Below are 17,520 nucleotides of genomic sequence, written 5' to 3' on the forward strand. Positions count from 1 at the left end.
AGCTCTATGCCAATTTTTACTCAACTCTGAAAATATTATTGTATTAATATCTTGATGTATGTGAGATGATTAGAGAGGGGGAGCAGTTAAATTTTGTTGTTATCGAAACTACATGTCGGACTGAACATCGGACCGTATCCCATCACAGCTCAGCGACGCCATGTCGGGCCATCACCATGTGGGTTGAGGACTGGACCCACCAACATGCCTCTGCCGAGCTCCTGGCCCAGTATAACACGTCCAAAACTCCCATCTTTTTTTAATTATTTCCCCAATAATCTGAGATTTTCTTCTTCCATTATTTCTATCCTTAACTAATTTGGAAAACAGATTCACGTGGAAAGTGCAAGGAAAAGTGAAATGCAAAATACTTTGGGCGTTATATTATTAAATTCAAAGATAAAACTTAATAAATAGCAATTGAGGTTTGATATTCACTTATTAAACCCCCACACCACTGTTTCATAACTGAATCAAGCAAAACCAGCCCTCCAATTATTGACACCAAGGGGCGAAACTGCCCAATCTTCACCTCCTGGGTAGTCTGGACCACAGCCCATCATCTGTATGGGAGACAACCGAGTCCCATTGTTCAATGGGCTTGGGCTCCTTAGGCCTTGATACGCCATCGTTCCTCCACCCGAACTCGACGACTCATAACCCGACCCAAAAGTTGATCCTCTTCTCATAGTTTTATTCCATTTTGGTCCTTGCCTTCTCACCTTCGCCTTAGCGGATTGAGTCGGGGCCATGTAGCTTGGGACATTCTTAAAAACCGATTGTCGGGAGGAGTGTGAGCTTACTTGTCCCGGCTCAGTACACTCCAAATGTAGTTGGGCTAATGCAATGGGGTCCATTTCGACGGTCTTCTCCGACATGTCGTCTGTGACTGTGGTGGTGGTGGTGGTGGGTGTAATATAAGGCTCACGTGGAGTGGAATGCCGAACGCTACATGGTTGAGAAGACATCCAATGCTCAAGCCAATTCCAACCATATTGTGTCTTATCACGCCTAAACCCTAAATCATTCACATCTTCACTCAATTCTAAAACTCCATCCTCTTGTCTTCGTTTAGGTTGTTGCTGTACACAAAGAAGCGTTATGATATTAACAATGAACATAGCAAAAGTTAAGATATCAAAATGAGAAAGAAAGGCAATGTTTAGAGCAAACCTGATAGGAGTAAGCATAAGCAAGAGCTCTTTCCCTTTTCATTAGAGCATCACGTTTTCTTGAACAATCTTCTTTGATCTTCTCTACACTTAGAACCCTACCATCCCAACCTTCCATCTCGTATTTCTTTACTCTGTTTTTCAACAATTTTTCTTCTTCATCTTCTTCTTCTTCGTCTTCTTCTTCTGCAAATCTTTTATGATACCTTTGGTTTGCCAATTGCAACCTGCGGGAGCGTACTCTTGCCTGCACCCGCACCAATGCTTGCATGCAACGCATAGTCATTTGTGCTTGCTTTCGTACATTATGACCTCGAACCAATGCTTGTAACCTCACTAGCCCCTTCAAGGCACGGAGTGCTCTTCGAGCCTAAAACATGATGTCTTAACCAGTTAAATTATATCTGAATCTAACACGGTTAGAGTTTGAAAAAAAAAAAAAAAAAAAAAAATCCATCACACTGACCAAGTAGCCTCTGTAATAAGCTTGAATAAGAGTGGCTGCTCTGTCTTCTGTAGATTGCCACCCATAGCCAGCCAAGCGAACAACTTTTGCTGCAGCCTGGGCAGCTGCAACTGCAGCTTCTGCAGCCGCGGCAGTAGCTGCTGCAACAGCAATGGCATGATCTCGACCATCGATCCTGGGTGTGGATTGAGCGCTCTGGTCGTTGGTTATTTCTGTAGAGATCTGTGTGGGAAATTGTTGAAATGATATAAGGTCTGGAGCATTGGGGTGCAATTTTTCCACATTCACAGTTTGCTTCTGCAAAATTAAGAGAAATGTTAGGAGTAATTAATATGAATTTAGAATTAATTAGTTGGTTGAAAGAAAAGACAGAAAATGGGTTTGGAAGATGATGGAGATGTTGCAGCAACATGCACATGATGGTTGAACATAGATGATGGTGATAGGTAAGGCTTAGAAGAAGGCTTTACAATTCACTATTATTTTTGGTCCTTCCACCCATGGGGGACCAAAAACACACAACACACACACACACACACAGCACCTTTCTTTGTCTTCCCTCTCCTTTCTCATTCATGCATGGCTGTAAATTTAAAATCAAAATTCTCTATTACACTATTCCCCTCTATTCAAAAAGCTTTTCTTCATCAACAATCAAAACTAAAGTTATTGCCTCTTTTTCTTCAAGCAAAAGAAAAGCACAAACCACCACCCCCGAACACAAGTAGAAAAACACTAATTTTGCTGTTGCGGCTACGTGTACGAGACTTTACCATCCAAACCCGAATACGAAAACCTTATTTCCAGGCATTTGAAAGATTAAGTGAAAAAGGGTCGGGTAGAGTTTGATGTATTAATGAAGAGATTGAATGTAATAAAAGGAAGCAGACACCCAGAGAAACACATAATCTTCAGTGGAGACAATTATGAATTGATACCTTGTTTTCGAGGGCAGGCGAGTAGTCCTTGGAAGGAGTAGATTTGAAGACTTTCTTGACAGTGGAGAACCAGCCAGTTCCTTTCTTCCCCATCTCTCCTCCCACCAAACCAGATCACAGCACTTCAAACAAACATCCCAAGACAGAGAAGCATTCATAAAACAAGAAAAGACGGAGATGAAGAAGAGATTTAAAGGGATGATGACCAACCTTGATTAAGGAGAGCTGGGGATTAGGGGCATTGGAGTGTTTGGAATTGAATGATGCAAAAATAAAGAAGAAGAAGAAGAAGAAGAAGAAGAAGAAGAAGAAGAAGTGGTAGCTGGGGAGGGTGTGATAAAGGAAGGCAAAGAGAGGTAAGGTAAGGTGAGGAAGGGAAGTTGCCGTTAATGTTAAAGGGAATCACGAGGAGAAAGAGGTATTAATACGCAAACAACAGTTGGAGGCTTCTTCTCATACGTGACCCAGACGATGCTTTTCCACTTTGAGTTGGTGGACACATTTAATGTCAAAACATATATACACACCAATTAAATTTCCATATGAACGACATACTTAAACGTAACCACCATCTCCTTCAATAATTAATCCAAGTAACTCCATTTTTTTTACAAGAAGGGAACCGGAATTGGGATGATTGTGTTGCGCTTGCACAAATTTGGTGCAAAATACAAGTTAGAAAGGGTTTGTAAATATGTGGGGTTAGGTTCGTTTGTTTGTTTCCATAAAATGCCAAATTAATACAACTAGTGAATGGTTTGACCCAAACCCATATACTTTGCTCCGCTAAATTTTAATTCAAGATTCAACCAGCTTGCATAGCTTCCCCAAATGACTTAATTTCACTTACAATAGCTTGGTTAGATTGGTAAAATCAACGTTTCAACCATACCCATTTTTTCTATTGCATTATTTTTAAGAAACATATGATCTATAAATGAAAGAATTAGAAAATAATAATGGAAGGATACTTCCTTCTTTCTCTATTATTATCACTAAAAATGGAGAGTTTAAATCCAGGATTTCTTGTGCTATGGTTCACTCAATAAAAGATATGTGTTCTTTAAGACATGGATATTTCAACAACTTTATCTTTATTTATTTTCAATATTCCACGAATTATTCTTACTATTTTTTAAAATAGCACTCATTTAAGAGACAAAACACATTATTTATGTTACAAGCAAAGAGGAGGAAGAAAAGGATGAAGCCTTAACCCATCACCTAACTGTCAGTTGGAATTCTCTTTCGCATTAGGGAGAGATGTCTTTTCCTTATGAGAATTAAATCTTATTACAAACTTGTATAAGTTTGATTTTATTATTTTTCGAATTCTACACATAATAAAAATGAATTCTTAACAAATTTGAAAGTGTTGTCTACTTCTCTGGAACCGCCAAGAACGAGAAAATGAAAACGTATGGTTCCATTCCATCAAACAAAACAGTCCCATCTCCATCCTTGAGCTGTGAACTCCATTCATTATTTATCACACCATCTTACTTACTTTATTGTCGGGCCCTATATATCACGCATACCCCTCCATGTTTTCCAACAAAAAACTATGTATATACATATTTATATTAGCGAACGGAGGAAAAAGGTGCACTTGATTTGGGCTGATTTTGTGCTGGGCCTGAGTTTTCAAACCTGAATAGGGATTCAATATGAACCCATTTGTGATTTTGATCCCTAAATTCATAAAATTAGTTTTACTGATTATGTTGTAGGGGTGGTGGTATATGTAAATAATATATAGCTTTACCGAATCCATTTATACAACTTTTTTTGGTTCAAATCTTTGTTTCTGTTCCCTCGAAGTCCTTGTGATCGCTTTCTAATTATCTTTTATCAAGGAAAAAGAGAAAAAAAATATGATCAGTTTTTGGGATTAATTTATTTCACCAAACCCAAGGAGGGAGGAAGGGAGGGAAATGATGAGATGAGTGAAGAAGTGGGTGTTTTTGCTAATTTGAAATGTGGGTTTTCAATTCCATTCTCGCTCGGTGTTGGATTTGAGACCAGATTCCGGATTCGGAGGTGGCGCCACAAGCCCCATTCAGGTTCCTCTTTCTCTTTCATTCAATTAAAAGGCTTTGGATCTATACTCCTTCTGTTCATATGGAAACTTTCTAGATTTGCTGAAACCAGACTCTATTCTATTGTGTTTCCAGAAAGCTTCTGTTCTGATGAAACTGGATGAGATTGATAAGTGTAGAGTACCGAAGGATGAAATGCAAGATGGAGGGCTTTCCCATGAAGATCCAACCAACCTTCGTTCCAAGGTCCCGCAAGTTTCTTTCTTTGCTTATTTATTCTCTCGCGTTTATTGGATTCTAAGCTTAGTGACAAAGGTAACGAAGTTTGTTTGTATGTATGTATGTTCATTTGCTTCATGCAGAAACTTCAAGATGATCTGCAAACGCTGGGGACGAAGCTCCAGCTGCATGAGGACAACATAAGATTTCTACGGACTCTGAAAGACAAATTTGTTGATTCCATCATTGATCTGCAAGGTATTTTCTTTTTTCTTCCTCAACACATGGATTCAACACAATGATGTCTTTTCCAAACGCTTACACAAGTTTCTGTTTCAGTTACCCTAGGAAAGTACCATGCTTCGAGTACGCCTAAGATTGAGACCCAGGATGGTGCTGATACTCAAAGTGAAGATAAGCCATCAGATCAGAAACAGATTCTGCAGCAGGAAAACAGTGCTGCCAGCATCTTGTGCCAGCTCAAAACTAATCCCAAGATGCTGGCTTCAGACCCTACACTTTCTGATGATGTGCTAGGTGTTGTTGCTGAACTAGGAAAAGTAGATGACAGTGTCCTTAGCAGGTCTCTTTTGCTTCCAATTTCCCTTGCATCTCTCACCTTGCTAGTAATCTTATAGTCTCATGTTAATTTGCTCTGATGTGCATAATTTCTTTTTCTTTGAAAGTGGATGTCGATGACAGTGGCATGAGCCTTGGGGATGAGATCTTTTAGGGTGCTTGATCATAGAGCCAAATATGAGATTTGAGAACACTAGCTAATTCTTTTTAGGTTAGCTTACCATTTTAGTCTATATGGTTTTCATTTGAAAGGTATTAGAAGTATCAATTATATGTCCATTATCTTGGTTAAATCCTTCAAAACGTCCAGCATTACTAGAAATTACAATATTTGACATGTGCTTTTGGACGTGGTAGTGAGACTATGAGCTCTAATATATTTCAGTTTAAGGTATATCACGACCAAAGGAATTAAGCATGCTTGTAACAGCCTAAGCACACTGCTAGCAGATATTGTTCTCTTTGGGCTTTCCCTTTCGGGCTTCCCCTCAAGGTTTTTAAAATGCATATGCTAGGGAGAGGTTTCCACACCCTTATAAAGGGTGTTTCGTTCTCCTCCCCCACATACCGATGTGGGATTTTACAATGCTACATAATTGAAACTAAGCATAAACCACATGGACTGCAGTTGAATTGGGAGCTTAAAGTTAAGGTGTTTGATAGCATATGATTTTAGTTTGTTCTTAGCAATAGATTAATAGAATAGTAGGGAGAGATGGCTACTGGGTTTCATTCATTTTAGTGATCTTTAGGAGAAGAACTCTAATTTGAAGATGGTGAACAAAGAACATGACCATTATACATTCATCTGCATGTTTTTCTTTATACTCTCATTTTCTGTTTCTGGTTTGGAGTCCAGCCTTTTATCAGAGTACCTAGGAACAGAGACCATGTTGGCTATTGTGTGCAAGACATATAATGGAGTCAAATCTCTAGAAAAGTATGACAAGGAAGGATGCATAAATAAAACATCCGGGCTTCACGGATTTGGCACTTCACTTGGGAAAACTTTAGAGGGACGATTCAATGTCATATCTCTTGAAACATTGAGGTATTCATTCGTTTCTGACATGGTGTGGTTGTTTGGACATTCCTGACTTTACCACATAAATATTTAGAACTCAACACGCTCTTTTGTTCCTTTTTCCTGTAGACCATATGCTGGTAACTTTGTGGCCAACGATCCGCAGAAAAGGCTTGATATTCCTAACCCAAGATTGCCTAATGGGGACTGTCCACCCGGTTTTATTGGTTATGCTGTTAATATGATCAACATAGACAGAACATACTTGTTTTTTCTCACAGCAAGTGGATATGGTCTTAGAGAGACTCTGTTTTATTCTCTATTTTCTTGTCTGCAAATCTACAAAACTAGGACAGAAATGTTGCAAGCTGTTCCTTGTATAACCGATGGAGCGCTTTCTTTGGATGGCGGGATTATTAAAAGGAGTGGACTGTTTTGTCTCGGCAATAGGTATGAAGCTCTTCTTGGCAACTTCAATGATTGCTCGATTATGGATTCAAATCTCTACCACAGTCATTGTCCCAAAACTTGGGGTTTCTCCATTTATAAATATTTTTCTTTTTTGCCTGCCAATGGTGTTAGGGATGATGTGAAGGTGAGGTTTTCCAAGACCTCAACAAATTCAAGCCTGCCCGACCATTACACAGAATCTGAGAGACAGATGAAAGAAATGAAATGGAAAAAAGAAAAAATTCTTGAAGATATGAGGAGAGAACAAGCGTTGCTAGATAGCACGAGGCTCAATTTTGAAAGAAAGAAGGTGGAGTTTGTGCAGTTCCTAGCTGAAACTGCCGCTCGGGTAAGCTACGAACCAACCTTAAAAACATGGACTATTGCAACAATCTAGCTTCTGTCTTTTGATAAAATCTCTTCTATTCAATCTGTCTTTGCCTTGAATGATATCCTATAATAAAGTTATGATATAAGACATTAGTAAACATGGTATTTTACAAAGTCAGTCTTTTGCTGCCAATGCCTTTACAAGCCCTATGTGGGTACTTATCAGTAAACATGGGTGTCATGCATTCTTCAGTTTTCTGATTTGTAGATTGATCATAAAATCATGTCATTTCTTATACAATGGCAGCAACAAACTCCAGTTGCAATGGGGAGATCGGCTGGACGGTGATGCTGGACAGAGAGGGATCGGCCAACGACGATCAAAGGGGAGCCAAACGAGTCGGTGGATGCATTTTGGTTTACTGTCTGATATGCATCAGTGTTGGAAAAGGTGTAGGAAGGAAATGGGAGTATTTTGCAATGCCAATTTTGAGGTGTAAAATAGATTGTGGTTCTACAAGACCATCCATGCCTGTATAAAGCTTCCTTTGACAGTTCTGTGATGCTGCCATTTCTTTCATCCTCCATCCTCTCCATGTCCTTTGTTTTATGGCTATTTATCAAGATGAGTTCATTAAACCCAAATTAATCTTGAAGATAGGAATGCACGATGCGTTCTATGTGTCTACCTCGACCTTGGCTTATCAATTGAAATTTAAAATTGCGAACTATTCATGAAATACGAATATGTTACCATTAAACCTTCAATTTTATTTTCACACATTTTGAAAGTTTTTATTGAAATTTAAAATTGTTCCAAAAAAAATATTTTAAGAGTCTTTTTTCCATTAAAATTATATACATAAATTATTTTAAAAGTTATGTTGTAAATGATTTCAACAACTTTTAAATTGAAATTTATATGAATAAAAACAATATTAATGTCGTATTTTGTCACGTTAATTTTCAATATTTTGAAGAGTAAAAATGAAAGTGTTTGCATAGTTAGGTCATTTTGACAGATCTGTTCTTGTGTACAATAGCTCGTTTTCGTTTTTCTTGCGCGCTTATTCTCGTCTCTCAGCGGATACTCACACGCCCTGCACCCTCAAGCTTGTAATCCGCCCACTTCCATCTCTGTTGCATCGGAGCTCCACTGCAGTGTCCTCCCATCATCCTCCCCGGTATGATTTCAGTTCTCCCTTCCCCTTGATAAGGCCCCTTTCCTCCATTCATCTGTTGTCGTTCATATGGATGCTGCCCTGATGTTGAATGTGATTCCTCAATCTATAAATTTCCTATTACTGGTTTCAGTTTCAAGAAGTAACTATTTTTTCATTTCATAGTCATTCCCCGTTCTTCTCTGTTGATGAGGATCTTTTAGCGTTTATGATTTAATCTAAATAGTGTGAACATTGAATATTGTGTTGATAATTTCTTCTTGTTCTTCCTTTTTCGATAAAAAAAAAAACATCAATTTTGTGTTGAATTCTTATGGCATAAAAATGTTTGAGGGGAAATTCTATGGTGCAGACACCATTGTGATAGTATCTACTGGACTGCATAGAGTAGTTCATAAGTGAAGTTGAAGTAAAGCAGGAAATCTAACTTCGAGTGCTCAAGTAATTAAGTCGTGCGCAATGGATTTACTCACGGAGTCAATAAATATCATGGCTTTGCTTTTTTATTTGAATTGACAAATCGAAAATTTGAATTAGTTTGTGAATGGAGAAGATTTAGGAGGGGTTGAGTTCAATATTAATTAAGCAAAAAAATGTGGCTAGGGTTTATGTGCACCAGCTTGGCCCAGCGCACTTCCCATATCCCACCATCTAAACTTTCATTTTCCAAGCCACCGCACCTCTCGTTCCCTTTTCTCGCACGCAGCCACAAGGGTAAGTTTGTTTTCTCCTCCTCTTTTAGTTTTTTCTTCATTTATCTTCTCCAAATTCTAGTCAGCCTCATCTCAATCGTCGAATCGTTCTTTTTTCAATCTCAGATTTCATGTCTATAGCTGAAATGGTTGCTTAAATCCGAAAAAAAGATGCATAATTTTTCAGCATGGAAATTTTTTCGTTGCCTTCGTGTGTTGCTTGTTCAGTTACAAAGCATACCTTCGTCAGATTCGTGGCTTGGGACCCTTGCTTTGTTTTCTCAAATTTTTTTCTTCCTCCGCCTTCTCTTCAATTGGTGTACCTTTGCTTTTAGACCCAGAATGCTCATCTCTCTCAAATACAGCGTGACTTTCTTCTGTAGAAAGAGAAAAAGGGGGCTGAGTTGGGTTATTCTATTAGCATTTTAGAGAATATCAGAATAGATAGATTAGGAACAGGTAGGTAAATGCTATTACCTGCTGACCCAATTCGACCCAACCCGAGCCAAATATGGGTTGGGTTACATGTCATTTTCTGTTCTTTTGGATAGCAGAACCGATTGATATAAAAAATCGCCTTAACCCGTGTCTACTCGTGAAATGACATTGCATGGATTAGTCTTGTAATTGGATATTGTTGAAATGTGGACTTGCAGTGACAAGTCTCTCTGCCATTGCTATTTGTTGGATAAGTACGGATGCCATTGAAGGTTATGTATGTTAAGCTAGTAGAGTATGTTCTTTTGATTATGTTTGCTTCTTATCTAGTATTCAAGAAAAAAATAACACCAAATAACTCACATCTTGTAGGTTTTAATCTGAATTTTGTTCATTGGCCTAATGTGGTGTCAAGAGCTAGCACGAAACAAATCATGCCAAACAGATAATAAACTAATCTGTAAACTGATCCAATGAAGGTTCTGTTCATTGACTGATTTAGCTTCCCCCCTCAAAACTGAACCGATCAACTAAATGGCTCTCATGCTTCCGTCTTTTGTCCTTCAAAATATTAACAATCTGAATTCTGCAAGTTCTCAAACTTCCGGCTACATTTAGGATTTGTCTAATCCAAAGCATCTAGTCTAAGTAGCGGTTTCCTTTGTCTAGCTCTGTTTATGGTGTCCCTCTTGTGCCTCTGCTGCGTAATTTTAGTACATATGGAAATGGTTAACTATTGGAAACTTGATGCCTCTACTCTTGTCCAACAGTTGAAAATTATAATTTTTTTCTCTCTTCAACCAAAATTTCTCCACTTTAGTTACTTTTTTTTTTTCTTTCTCTATGCCGTTATTCTTCCGCTGGATAAATAAGTTATTTTATTACTCAATTGGTCTCTTACAAGCAGAGACATTTTCAAGCAAGAATGGCAGGCAAGGCTGTCAAATCTGTGGCGAAGGCCATCGGTGAGTATCAGTATCCATGGCAGGAGAAGTTGGTGAAATACAAGAATGAGCTATCCAAAGGTGTTTGGGGTTACTGGGAATTAGGGGCATGGAAGCCACTGGGTATAAGTGCACGCCATCGTGCCAGACTTCGGAAGGAAGTACTTCTTGCAGGGCAGGATTGGGCATATGATCCAGAGAGGAAAGAGATGAGAACCAAGAGGAAAGGCCATAAATGTGATCGTATAGCTGCAGAAAAACGTGAAAACACTGCCAGGCTGATGGAGAAAATGCCAGACATGTTGCTTCAATACAAGAAGCGCAGGTGGGAGAAGAAGATGAAGGAAGAAGAGAAGAAAAAGCAGCAATGAACTGATATGGTTTTGTTACTTTGTCCTGACAACCATATGGTTGGTTTCTTGTTAGTCAGTTTCTCATCCATGGGGATATTGCTTTTGCTATCTAAACTTGGATTGGGTATCAGTTTACGACTTTGTAGTGTAATCTTTGATTTCATATTTTTGGCTATCCTTAACATCATAGTGAATGAAGCAAATTAATGTTTGTATGGAATAAGATAACAAAATGAAGAAGGATTAGCGCATTACCGATGGCATGGATTGAAATATTTACCCAATATATTCCTATTCCTGTCCCACCTCCACCTCTGCTAACTCATCACAGTGTTTGGAGATTTGAAGTTTGATCATGACTGTAAAAGTTAAACATGGAAAAATAACTTGTATATTTGACGATTTTTTTTTTTTTTTTAAATGAATTATAACCTAGACAAATGTGATTTTTCATGAACTGGATGCTCTGGTTTTCGAAGTAAATTGGACGTCGTTTTCCTCATAAACTTCCAAATTAGATATTCTTGAAGGCTCGCAAGTCACAATTTCAGTCAGCTGCATAATTTTCTGTGAGGTTCTGCCGTCTACAATACTACCTCTGTTTCTTCATCCTCTTCAATCCTCTTCCTATTTCCCGTGCCAATTCCAAATCTTTCACTTCCCCACCTCTATATTAGCTTCCAATTTTCTTACTCCCCTGATTCAGTTTGCATCTTCCAGTCCTCCATGAGCCAATAAATTTAGCTGCTTTCTCTTCCCTTTCATTTCCCGATATACGTATTACTCACTCATGGCCGCCGCCGCGGCTCTCAGGTCCAGGTCTTCCAAGGAAGTTTCCAGTTTCACGGTTTCTCGCTCTAGACACTCTATATCCAATTATCTTCACGCTGCTTCCAATCCCAATTCCCACTGCACGAACCGTAAAAAGTCGAACGACCTCTATCTCAACTCACCTTACCACTTGGTCTCTTTCAAGCCGGTCTCACTCAGAGGCGATTTTATTGAGAACAGAAGTCAACCATCCGATCATCGAAGGATTTACCGCAATTATAACAAGAACTTGTATGAGAAGTTGGGCAGGGGGGGTTGTTTTATGAGCACTTATGGGGACCCGCCGGAGGTTTGGTCTGGAGATGGGATTGTGATTCGTGGGAGCAATCCAAACTTGAATGGTAGTGGAGGCGGCGGTGGCAGCTCCAACTCTGGTTCTGGTGGTGAGTTCGGCTCAAACTCGAATGATGGGTGTTGGGGTGGTTCTAGTTTGGGACCTAATTTCCCAACCCCGAAGGAAATCTCCAAGGGGCTTGATAAATTTGTAATTGGTCAGGAGAGAGCTAAAAAGGTAAAACTCGTTTGTGGCTGGACATTGTCGATTCATTCAGCTACATTCATTTTGTTGTCTGAAGAAACTGTTCCTTTTTTTTTTTTTTTTTTTTTTTTTTTTGGTAATCTTGTGCAGGTGCTCTCTGTGGGTGTTTACAATCACTACAAGCGCATCTATCATGAATCGCTACAAAGGTTGTGAATTTGAATGTTAGATACTTCCTGTCTATGACTGATATTTTTCCTTTGACTTGAGTATATCCGAGTTAGTAAGGAGTGCTCTTGGGAGGTCAATGGTTTTGGTTAGAAGTTAAAACTCAGAACCAACGTCTCTATTGTCCTAGTTTTCTTCATTGATTTCCATAATTTGGTGGCTAACATAGTTGTTGAACTCTAAAGGTAACTCTCCAAAACACACACAGAGACACACATTCCTGATGCTTGTACTTGGAGCATGGCATTTTACTAGTCTAAAACCTGCAGAGCCTAGTTTTACCAGTCTGATTTGTTGGTATTAATAAAAGAAAGGATACACTGATTTGGACGGTCACGTTGGGAAATGGGGAACTGGGGAACTGGCAACTTTGAGCTCAATGTCAAGGGAATCCAGTCTAGCATATTTCTTCTAGACGATGTGCTGTCTCTCTCTTTTTGAGCGTTTGTCTTGCATCTATCTTTTGAATATGTATAGAACATTTGTATTTTTGTGACGTGAGTGATCTATGATTTCCTTTTTTCCTTCCCCTACAAGGAGTTGAGTGTATATTCTTTTGTGGATAATAATGATATATATCATGGATATTCTATTTAGACGGAAGATTGATTTTTCTCCTTGTCATGCTGCACTCACTGAGGGTTTGCTCATTCTATAAAGTAACAAAATACAAGAACGTTTAAATGTTTTGTTTTGCTTGTGCGAGCTAGGCCTACAGGAGATACAGTTGACAACAAAGCTGATGCTGTGGATGATGATAAAGTGGAACTTGAGAAAAGTAACATCCTTCTGATGGGGCCAACAGGCTCAGGTAGTTTATTCTATGTGCCCTTTGTGTATTAAAACTTACGTTGTTTGCGTATGATTAAAACGTTCAACAATAACCACATCTTTTGGAATTTGATTTTTCATAACTGAATTTAGATTAAAGATCTATCCAAAGTCAATTAGAGACGAGCTATATTTTTTCTTAAAACTTCAAAAGCAGCTATAGTTTTTCTTAAGATTTCCAAAGTCTAGGCTCGTGGCCCTCTCCTTATGAACAGAGTAGTGCCATTCTTCCTACCAACCAAATATCGCTCAATCAATGCCTTCTCCTGCCTGAAGGTAGCCTCTTTTTTTTCCTCAGTCTGGGTGCTTTAGAGGGATTTGGAAAGAGAGACGTGTAATAAGTATGCACGCTGGAGAGAACTGATTCAGTAGGAGTAAGTCTTCCTTTGTGTAATAACATTCTTCCATTTAGTTGAGCCTCTTAGAAACCCCATCGGTAGTCCAATTCCAAAACTCCATCTCACTATTGCAATCAGCCTGACAAAATATGACACTTCCCTTCAATTTGAAGCCTAACTAATCACTGCTTGATTGAACATAGTTCAAATTGTTTTTGCTTGCTGTCTCATATTGTCACTACTTATTGTGAACCCTGACATTATTCTGTCTTACTCCCCTTTAATATTGTTTCAAGGACAGGGAAAACACTACTCGCCAAAACCTTGGCACGGTTTGTTAATGTTCCATTTGTTATTGCAGATGCAACTACCCTAACACAGGTAAACGAATGAATACTTTTTTTTTTTTTTTTTTTTTTTTNNNGGGGGGGGGGGGGTTGGTATTTAGGCACATTTTCCTGTTTAATTTCTTATTAGAAGTTGTGATTTTCTGGTACAAGTAACCTTTGCTGTGTGATGGATATTCCTTGAAATTTTTCTGGTTGAAATCATAATGTTTTAGGTGGATAATTTTTGTTGCTGTGTGTAGGCAGGATATGTTGGAGAAGATGTCGAGTCTATATTATACAAACTTCTGATGGTATGTATCTGAGTACTGCTAGACTTCTCATTTCATGTCCAATATATCATATCAATTAATGATTATGACCATGCCGGACACACTCTTTTTTTGTTGTGTTCATACCATGTATCGTGCAGCATATCTTTTTCGTTTGGTTTAATTTGTAAATGAAAATATTTATGTTTCTCAATACTTAGGTCAGAACCGGTAACTATTTTCAGTTTTGCTTGGGTCCTTAATATTCTTCTGTCTTAATATTGTCCTCAATTTATTAAATGTCAGGCTGCTGATTATAATGTGGCAGCTGCGCAGCAGGGCATCGTTTACATTGATGAAGTTGATAAAATTACCAAGAAGGTTCTCCTCGGTTCTTCTATTCCTCTCTCCCTTCCCAGCTTCTATGGAAGGACTGATGTGGATTTTCTTTACTTGATAATTGTGTTGCATTTTTATGACGCAGGCAGAGAGCCTTAATATTAGCAGAGATGTGTCAGGAGAGGGTGTGCAGCAGGCATTATTAAAAATGCTAGAAGGAACGGTAAGTTTTGCATTTCATTGTAGGTCAACGTTTATGATAATGTGCAGAAGCCAAATGTGACTTATGATGCCATAGAAGCCATTGAGATGGTGAGACTGATAATCATGAGTGCTTAACTTTGATTAGAGCCCTATCACTAAAAAAAACTTTGGTTATAGCCTTCCATTGTTCATATTTTTGGTTCTCTAGTTGTTTGCGGTGAGCTTATATGTGATATTTTTTTCACTCTGAACTAGATTGTCAACGTGCCTGAGAAGGGTGCACGAAAGCATCCCAGAGGTGAAAATATCCAGGTTAGTGCTGTACCTTTGATTTACAAAATTTGCTTTCCTAGGAAGGGAAAAAACAGAACAGTGGGCTTTTAGATGTGTTTCTCTGCTCTGGAAATTACCATTTTTCTATTATAATGGTACGAGCAAATAAGTACCACATGTTTAATTATGTGATCATGGTAGTTATTTTCTGTAGTTCTTGATTTGGCAAATGCCAGGGGTCCTGTTGTCATACATAATCTTTATAAAAAGCTTCTTTGCAGATCAACACTAAGGATATTCTTTTCATATGTGGGGGTGCCTTCATCGACTTGGAAAAAACAATCTCAGACAGGTTATCTGCATGTAATAGCTACTCCAGTTTACTCCTTACTGAGCTAATTATTTACACAAGTTTTTAACTTGAGAGAAGTTTTGCTTCAATTCAGGCGCCAAGATTCTTCTTTAGGGTTTGGGGCTCCAGTTCGTGCAAACATGAGGACAGGTGGTGTTACAGACGCCATTGTTACTTCTTCTCTGTTGGAGACCGTAAGTGCATACCACTCTTCAGTTTATAAGTAACACTATAACAACCCATGCTTGTGGCTTGTTTTTATCACTCTCCTAATTTTTCATTGAGGTTTTATATTTTGACAGGCTGAGAGCAGTGATCTTATTGCATATGGGTTAATACCTGAATTTGTTGGTCGATTCCCTATCCTTGTCAGTTTGTCAGCCTTAACAGAAAACCAACTTGTTCAGGTATAGTTTTATTTTGTTCTTCTTGTAACCATGTATTCTGCAAGATGGCCCTAACACAATTTATTTCTAGTGTCGGGTCAAGTTGCGAATTTTATTCTAGCGCTAGCTGCACAGGTTGATTATAGTTTCAGTCTACATTCTTTTAGCTGCACAAGTTTTTTGCAATTTCAGTTCACATTCTCTTAATGTTATACTCGCAAGATTTGTGGAATAATATGCCTCTACTTTTGGAAAGTTCTGTACTCTGCTATTTGGTAAGTGAACTAATATTTGGGAAGATACATAAGTCGATCACCTCTCTAAGCTTTCAAATTTTGTTGATCTTAATTGGTATAGTTTTTATTGTCCAACTCAACATGACTTGAATACTGGCATTCGCAGGTCTTGACAGAGCCAAAAAATGCATTAGGAAAGCAGTATAGAAAGATGTTCCAAATGAATGATGTAAGTTATTTTGTGCTTTGCTTTCTTCTCGGATTCCAAGGGAACAATATTTTGTACTTTGTTTCCTCCTATTACGTTGAGGAGTTATTACTTCAGCTCACTGAGTTAAACACTGATATCTCGGAATAATGTGTCACCAGGTCAAGCTCCACTTCATAGAAAATGCCCTGAGATTAATAGCAAGGAAGGCAATGTCTAAGAACACTGGAGCACGGGGCTTGCGATCAATATTGGAGAATCTATTGATGGATGCTATGTATGAGGTATGTCACTCCTTATTTCTCCACAACTTAAACAATACATTTGGCCGAAGAAAGGATAGCCTAATATGAAAGATGGCAAAACAAAAACCTAGGCTATAGATGTGAAGTTCGGCTCCAATCAATAAGAACTATACCATGTGCAATTACCCAAAGAATGAAGGACGATGGTCGCAAGGAGTAGTCTTAAAAGACAGGAAACAAACAATAGAGGGGACTATCACCAACCCAAACAATAGTCCAGTATTTGAGTCCCAACTTGAATCTGTTTTTCCACTGCACTAAGTGATTTGACAAACAATGTCTGATGCTTTCACCTACCATACCATACCACCTTGGAGTGTATTGCAGATTCCTGATGTCAGAACAGGTGAGGATATAATTGATGCAGTCATCGTTGATGAAGAATCCATTGGGTCGAACAGCCCCGGTTCTGGTGCCAAAATACTTTATGGACAGGGGGCATTGGATCGCTATCTTTCAGGACAAAAGGTAGAAGAGCTATAGAATTGTTATCAACCGCGTTAAGGGTGCTTATCCTTCTTGGTAATCTTATAATATAATGCTCTGTCAATTTCGTTTTGCAGGCAACAAGAGTTAGAGAGCCAGAACCTGAAGGTGAAACAGATCTTCCTTCAGTGGTTGCCGGCAGCATGTAACCAACCATTTGTGGAAGTCTGTGTAATTTAGCTTGAACGATGTACATATTACTAGTCTACATTAATTTATGATTCAACAATTGTCACACAGATTAACTGGTTCTCTAAACGTGTTCTATGCTTGTAACATTTATTCCGAAGGGGACTGTTCATCATTCAAGCATGTGGCTGATAAGTCAACAATGTATTTTACTTCTGAAATCATTTCCAAGAGTTGTTTTAGTTGTTCTGAATCTTCTGGAATGGCTCTTAAGGACATCATATTTTATATCCTATGCATTATTACTCACTCCCTCACAGAAAGAAGAAAAGAGAAGGCATGAAGGTTCAATAATGCAAGGCGGGGAAGACGTACCATTTTACACTGCCGGGGAAAGCATAAAACTTAGTTGTGAATGCCCAATGATGCAGTTAACATTGACTATAACATCATTTTGTAGCTTCATGTTCATT

General features: G+C 38.6%; 4 protein-coding genes across 8 annotated transcripts; 3 read left to right on the forward strand and 1 right to left on the reverse strand.

Moving 5' to 3' along the window:
• Positions 1–356: 356 nt before the first annotated feature.
• Positions 357–3,055, reverse strand: LOC111482779 (protein IQ-DOMAIN 1-like). Of its 3 annotated transcripts, XM_023128735.1 has the most exons (6): positions 2,893–3,053; positions 2,787–2,862; positions 2,577–2,698; positions 1,639–1,935; positions 1,174–1,542; positions 357–1,082 (listed from the first exon to the last, which is right to left on the reverse strand). In XM_023128735.1, the coding sequence occupies exons 3-6, from the start codon at positions 2,667–2,669 to the stop codon at positions 474–476; spliced, it is 1,368 nt and encodes a 455-aa protein (XP_022984503.1). In that variant the 5' UTR covers positions 2,670–2,698; positions 2,787–2,862; positions 2,893–3,053; the 3' UTR covers positions 357–473. The 3 variants fall into 3 exon arrangements, with proteins under 3 accessions (XP_022984503.1, XP_022984502.1, XP_022984504.1); XM_023128734.1 differs by having other exon boundaries at positions 2,787–3,053; XM_023128736.1 differs by having other exon boundaries at positions 2,577–3,055.
• Positions 3,056–4,386: 1,331 nt separating this feature from the next.
• LOC111483128 (protein DEFECTIVE IN MERISTEM SILENCING 3-like) lies at positions 4,387–7,908 on the forward strand. Its single transcript, XM_023129266.1, has 8 exons — positions 4,387–4,639; positions 4,751–4,861; positions 4,978–5,092; positions 5,174–5,417; positions 6,273–6,464; positions 6,567–6,887; positions 7,020–7,236; positions 7,525–7,908. Exons 2-8 carry the CDS (start codon positions 4,766–4,768, stop codon positions 7,564–7,566), a joined length of 1,227 nt encoding a protein of 408 aa, XP_022985034.1. The 5' UTR covers positions 4,387–4,639; positions 4,751–4,765; the 3' UTR covers positions 7,567–7,908.
• A 305-nt stretch (positions 7,909–8,213) lies between these two features.
• On the forward strand, positions 8,214–11,105 carry LOC111482859. Of its 2 annotated transcripts, XM_023128864.1 has the most exons (3): positions 8,230–8,401; positions 9,002–9,112; positions 10,436–11,105. In XM_023128864.1, exon 3 carries the CDS (start codon positions 10,454–10,456, stop codon positions 10,841–10,843), a length of 390 nt encoding a protein of 129 aa, XP_022984632.1. In that variant the 5' UTR covers positions 8,230–8,401; positions 9,002–9,112; positions 10,436–10,453; the 3' UTR covers positions 10,844–11,105. The 2 variants fall into 2 exon arrangements, with proteins under 2 accessions (XP_022984631.1, XP_022984632.1); XM_023128863.1 differs by lacking the exon at positions 9,002–9,112 and having other exon boundaries at positions 8,214–8,401.
• Positions 11,106–11,315: 210 nt separating this feature from the next.
• LOC111482854 (CLP protease regulatory subunit CLPX1, mitochondrial-like) lies at positions 11,316–17,307 on the forward strand. 2 transcript variants are annotated; one of them, XM_023128853.1, is made up of 15 exons: positions 11,326–12,167; positions 12,285–12,343; positions 13,073–13,173; positions 13,833–13,912; positions 14,121–14,171; positions 14,436–14,510; positions 14,614–14,691; positions 14,928–14,984; positions 15,227–15,297; positions 15,392–15,491; positions 15,600–15,704; positions 16,086–16,148; positions 16,289–16,411; positions 16,760–16,900; positions 16,996–17,307. In XM_023128853.1, exons 1-15 carry the CDS (start codon positions 11,616–11,618, stop codon positions 17,065–17,067), a joined length of 1,728 nt encoding a protein of 575 aa, XP_022984621.1. In that variant the 5' UTR covers positions 11,326–11,615; the 3' UTR covers positions 17,068–17,307. The 2 variants fall into 2 exon arrangements, with proteins under 2 accessions (XP_022984622.1, XP_022984621.1); XM_023128854.1 differs by lacking the exons at positions 16,760–16,900; positions 16,996–17,307 and adding an exon at positions 16,504–16,753 and having other exon boundaries at positions 11,316–12,167.
• Positions 17,308–17,520: the final 213 nt, after the last annotated feature.

This window comes from Cucurbita maxima, unplaced genomic scaffold, assembly GCF_002738345.1.
Source record: "Cucurbita maxima cultivar Rimu unplaced genomic scaffold, Cmax_1.0 Cma_Scf00008, whole genome shotgun sequence".
NCBI lineage: Eukaryota > Viridiplantae > Streptophyta > Magnoliopsida > Cucurbitales > Cucurbitaceae > Cucurbita > Cucurbita maxima.

What these genes read in the sequence shown, in the direction of transcription:
- LOC111482859 (XM_023128863.1), top strand. Translation starts at nt 10,454, where the DNA reads ATGGCAGGCAAGGCTGTCAAATCTGTGGCGAAGGCCATCGGTGAGTAT.
- LOC111483128 (XM_023129266.1), top strand. Translation starts at nt 4,766, where the DNA reads ATGAAACTGGATGAGATTGATAAGTGTAGAGTACCGAAGGATGAAATG. An exon ending in ATATCTCTTGAAACATTGAG is followed by an intron (nt 6,465 to 6,566) that starts GTATTCATTCGT and finishes TTTTTCCTGTAG; the next exon opens with ACCATATGCTGGTAACTTTG. An exon ending in CTGTTTTGTCTCGGCAATAG is followed by an intron (nt 6,888 to 7,019) that starts GTATGAAGCTCT and finishes CAATGGTGTTAG; the next exon opens with GGATGATGTGAAGGTGAGGT.
- LOC111482854 (XM_023128853.1), top strand. Translation starts at nt 11,616, where the DNA reads ATGGCCGCCGCCGCGGCTCTCAGGTCCAGGTCTTCCAAGGAAGTTTCC. An exon ending in GTCAGGAGAGAGCTAAAAAG is followed by an intron (nt 12,168 to 12,284) that starts GTAAAACTCGTT and finishes AATCTTGTGCAG; the next exon opens with GTGCTCTCTGTGGGTGTTTA. An exon ending in TATCATGAATCGCTACAAAG is followed by an intron (nt 12,344 to 13,072) that starts GTTGTGAATTTG and finishes TGTGCGAGCTAG; the next exon opens with GCCTACAGGAGATACAGTTG.
- LOC111482779 (XM_023128736.1), bottom strand. Translation starts at nt 2,669, where the DNA reads ATGGGGAAGAAAGGAACTGGCTGGTTCTCCACTGTCAAGAAAGTCTTC. An exon ending in CTTATTACAGAGGCTACTTG is followed by an intron (nt 1,543 to 1,638) that starts GTCAGTGTGATG and finishes ATCATGTTTTAG; the next exon opens with GCTCGAAGAGCACTCCGTGC. An exon ending in CTTATGCTTACTCCTATCAG is followed by an intron (nt 1,083 to 1,173) that starts GTTTGCTCTAAA and finishes CTTTGTGTACAG; the next exon opens with CAACAACCTAAACGAAGACA.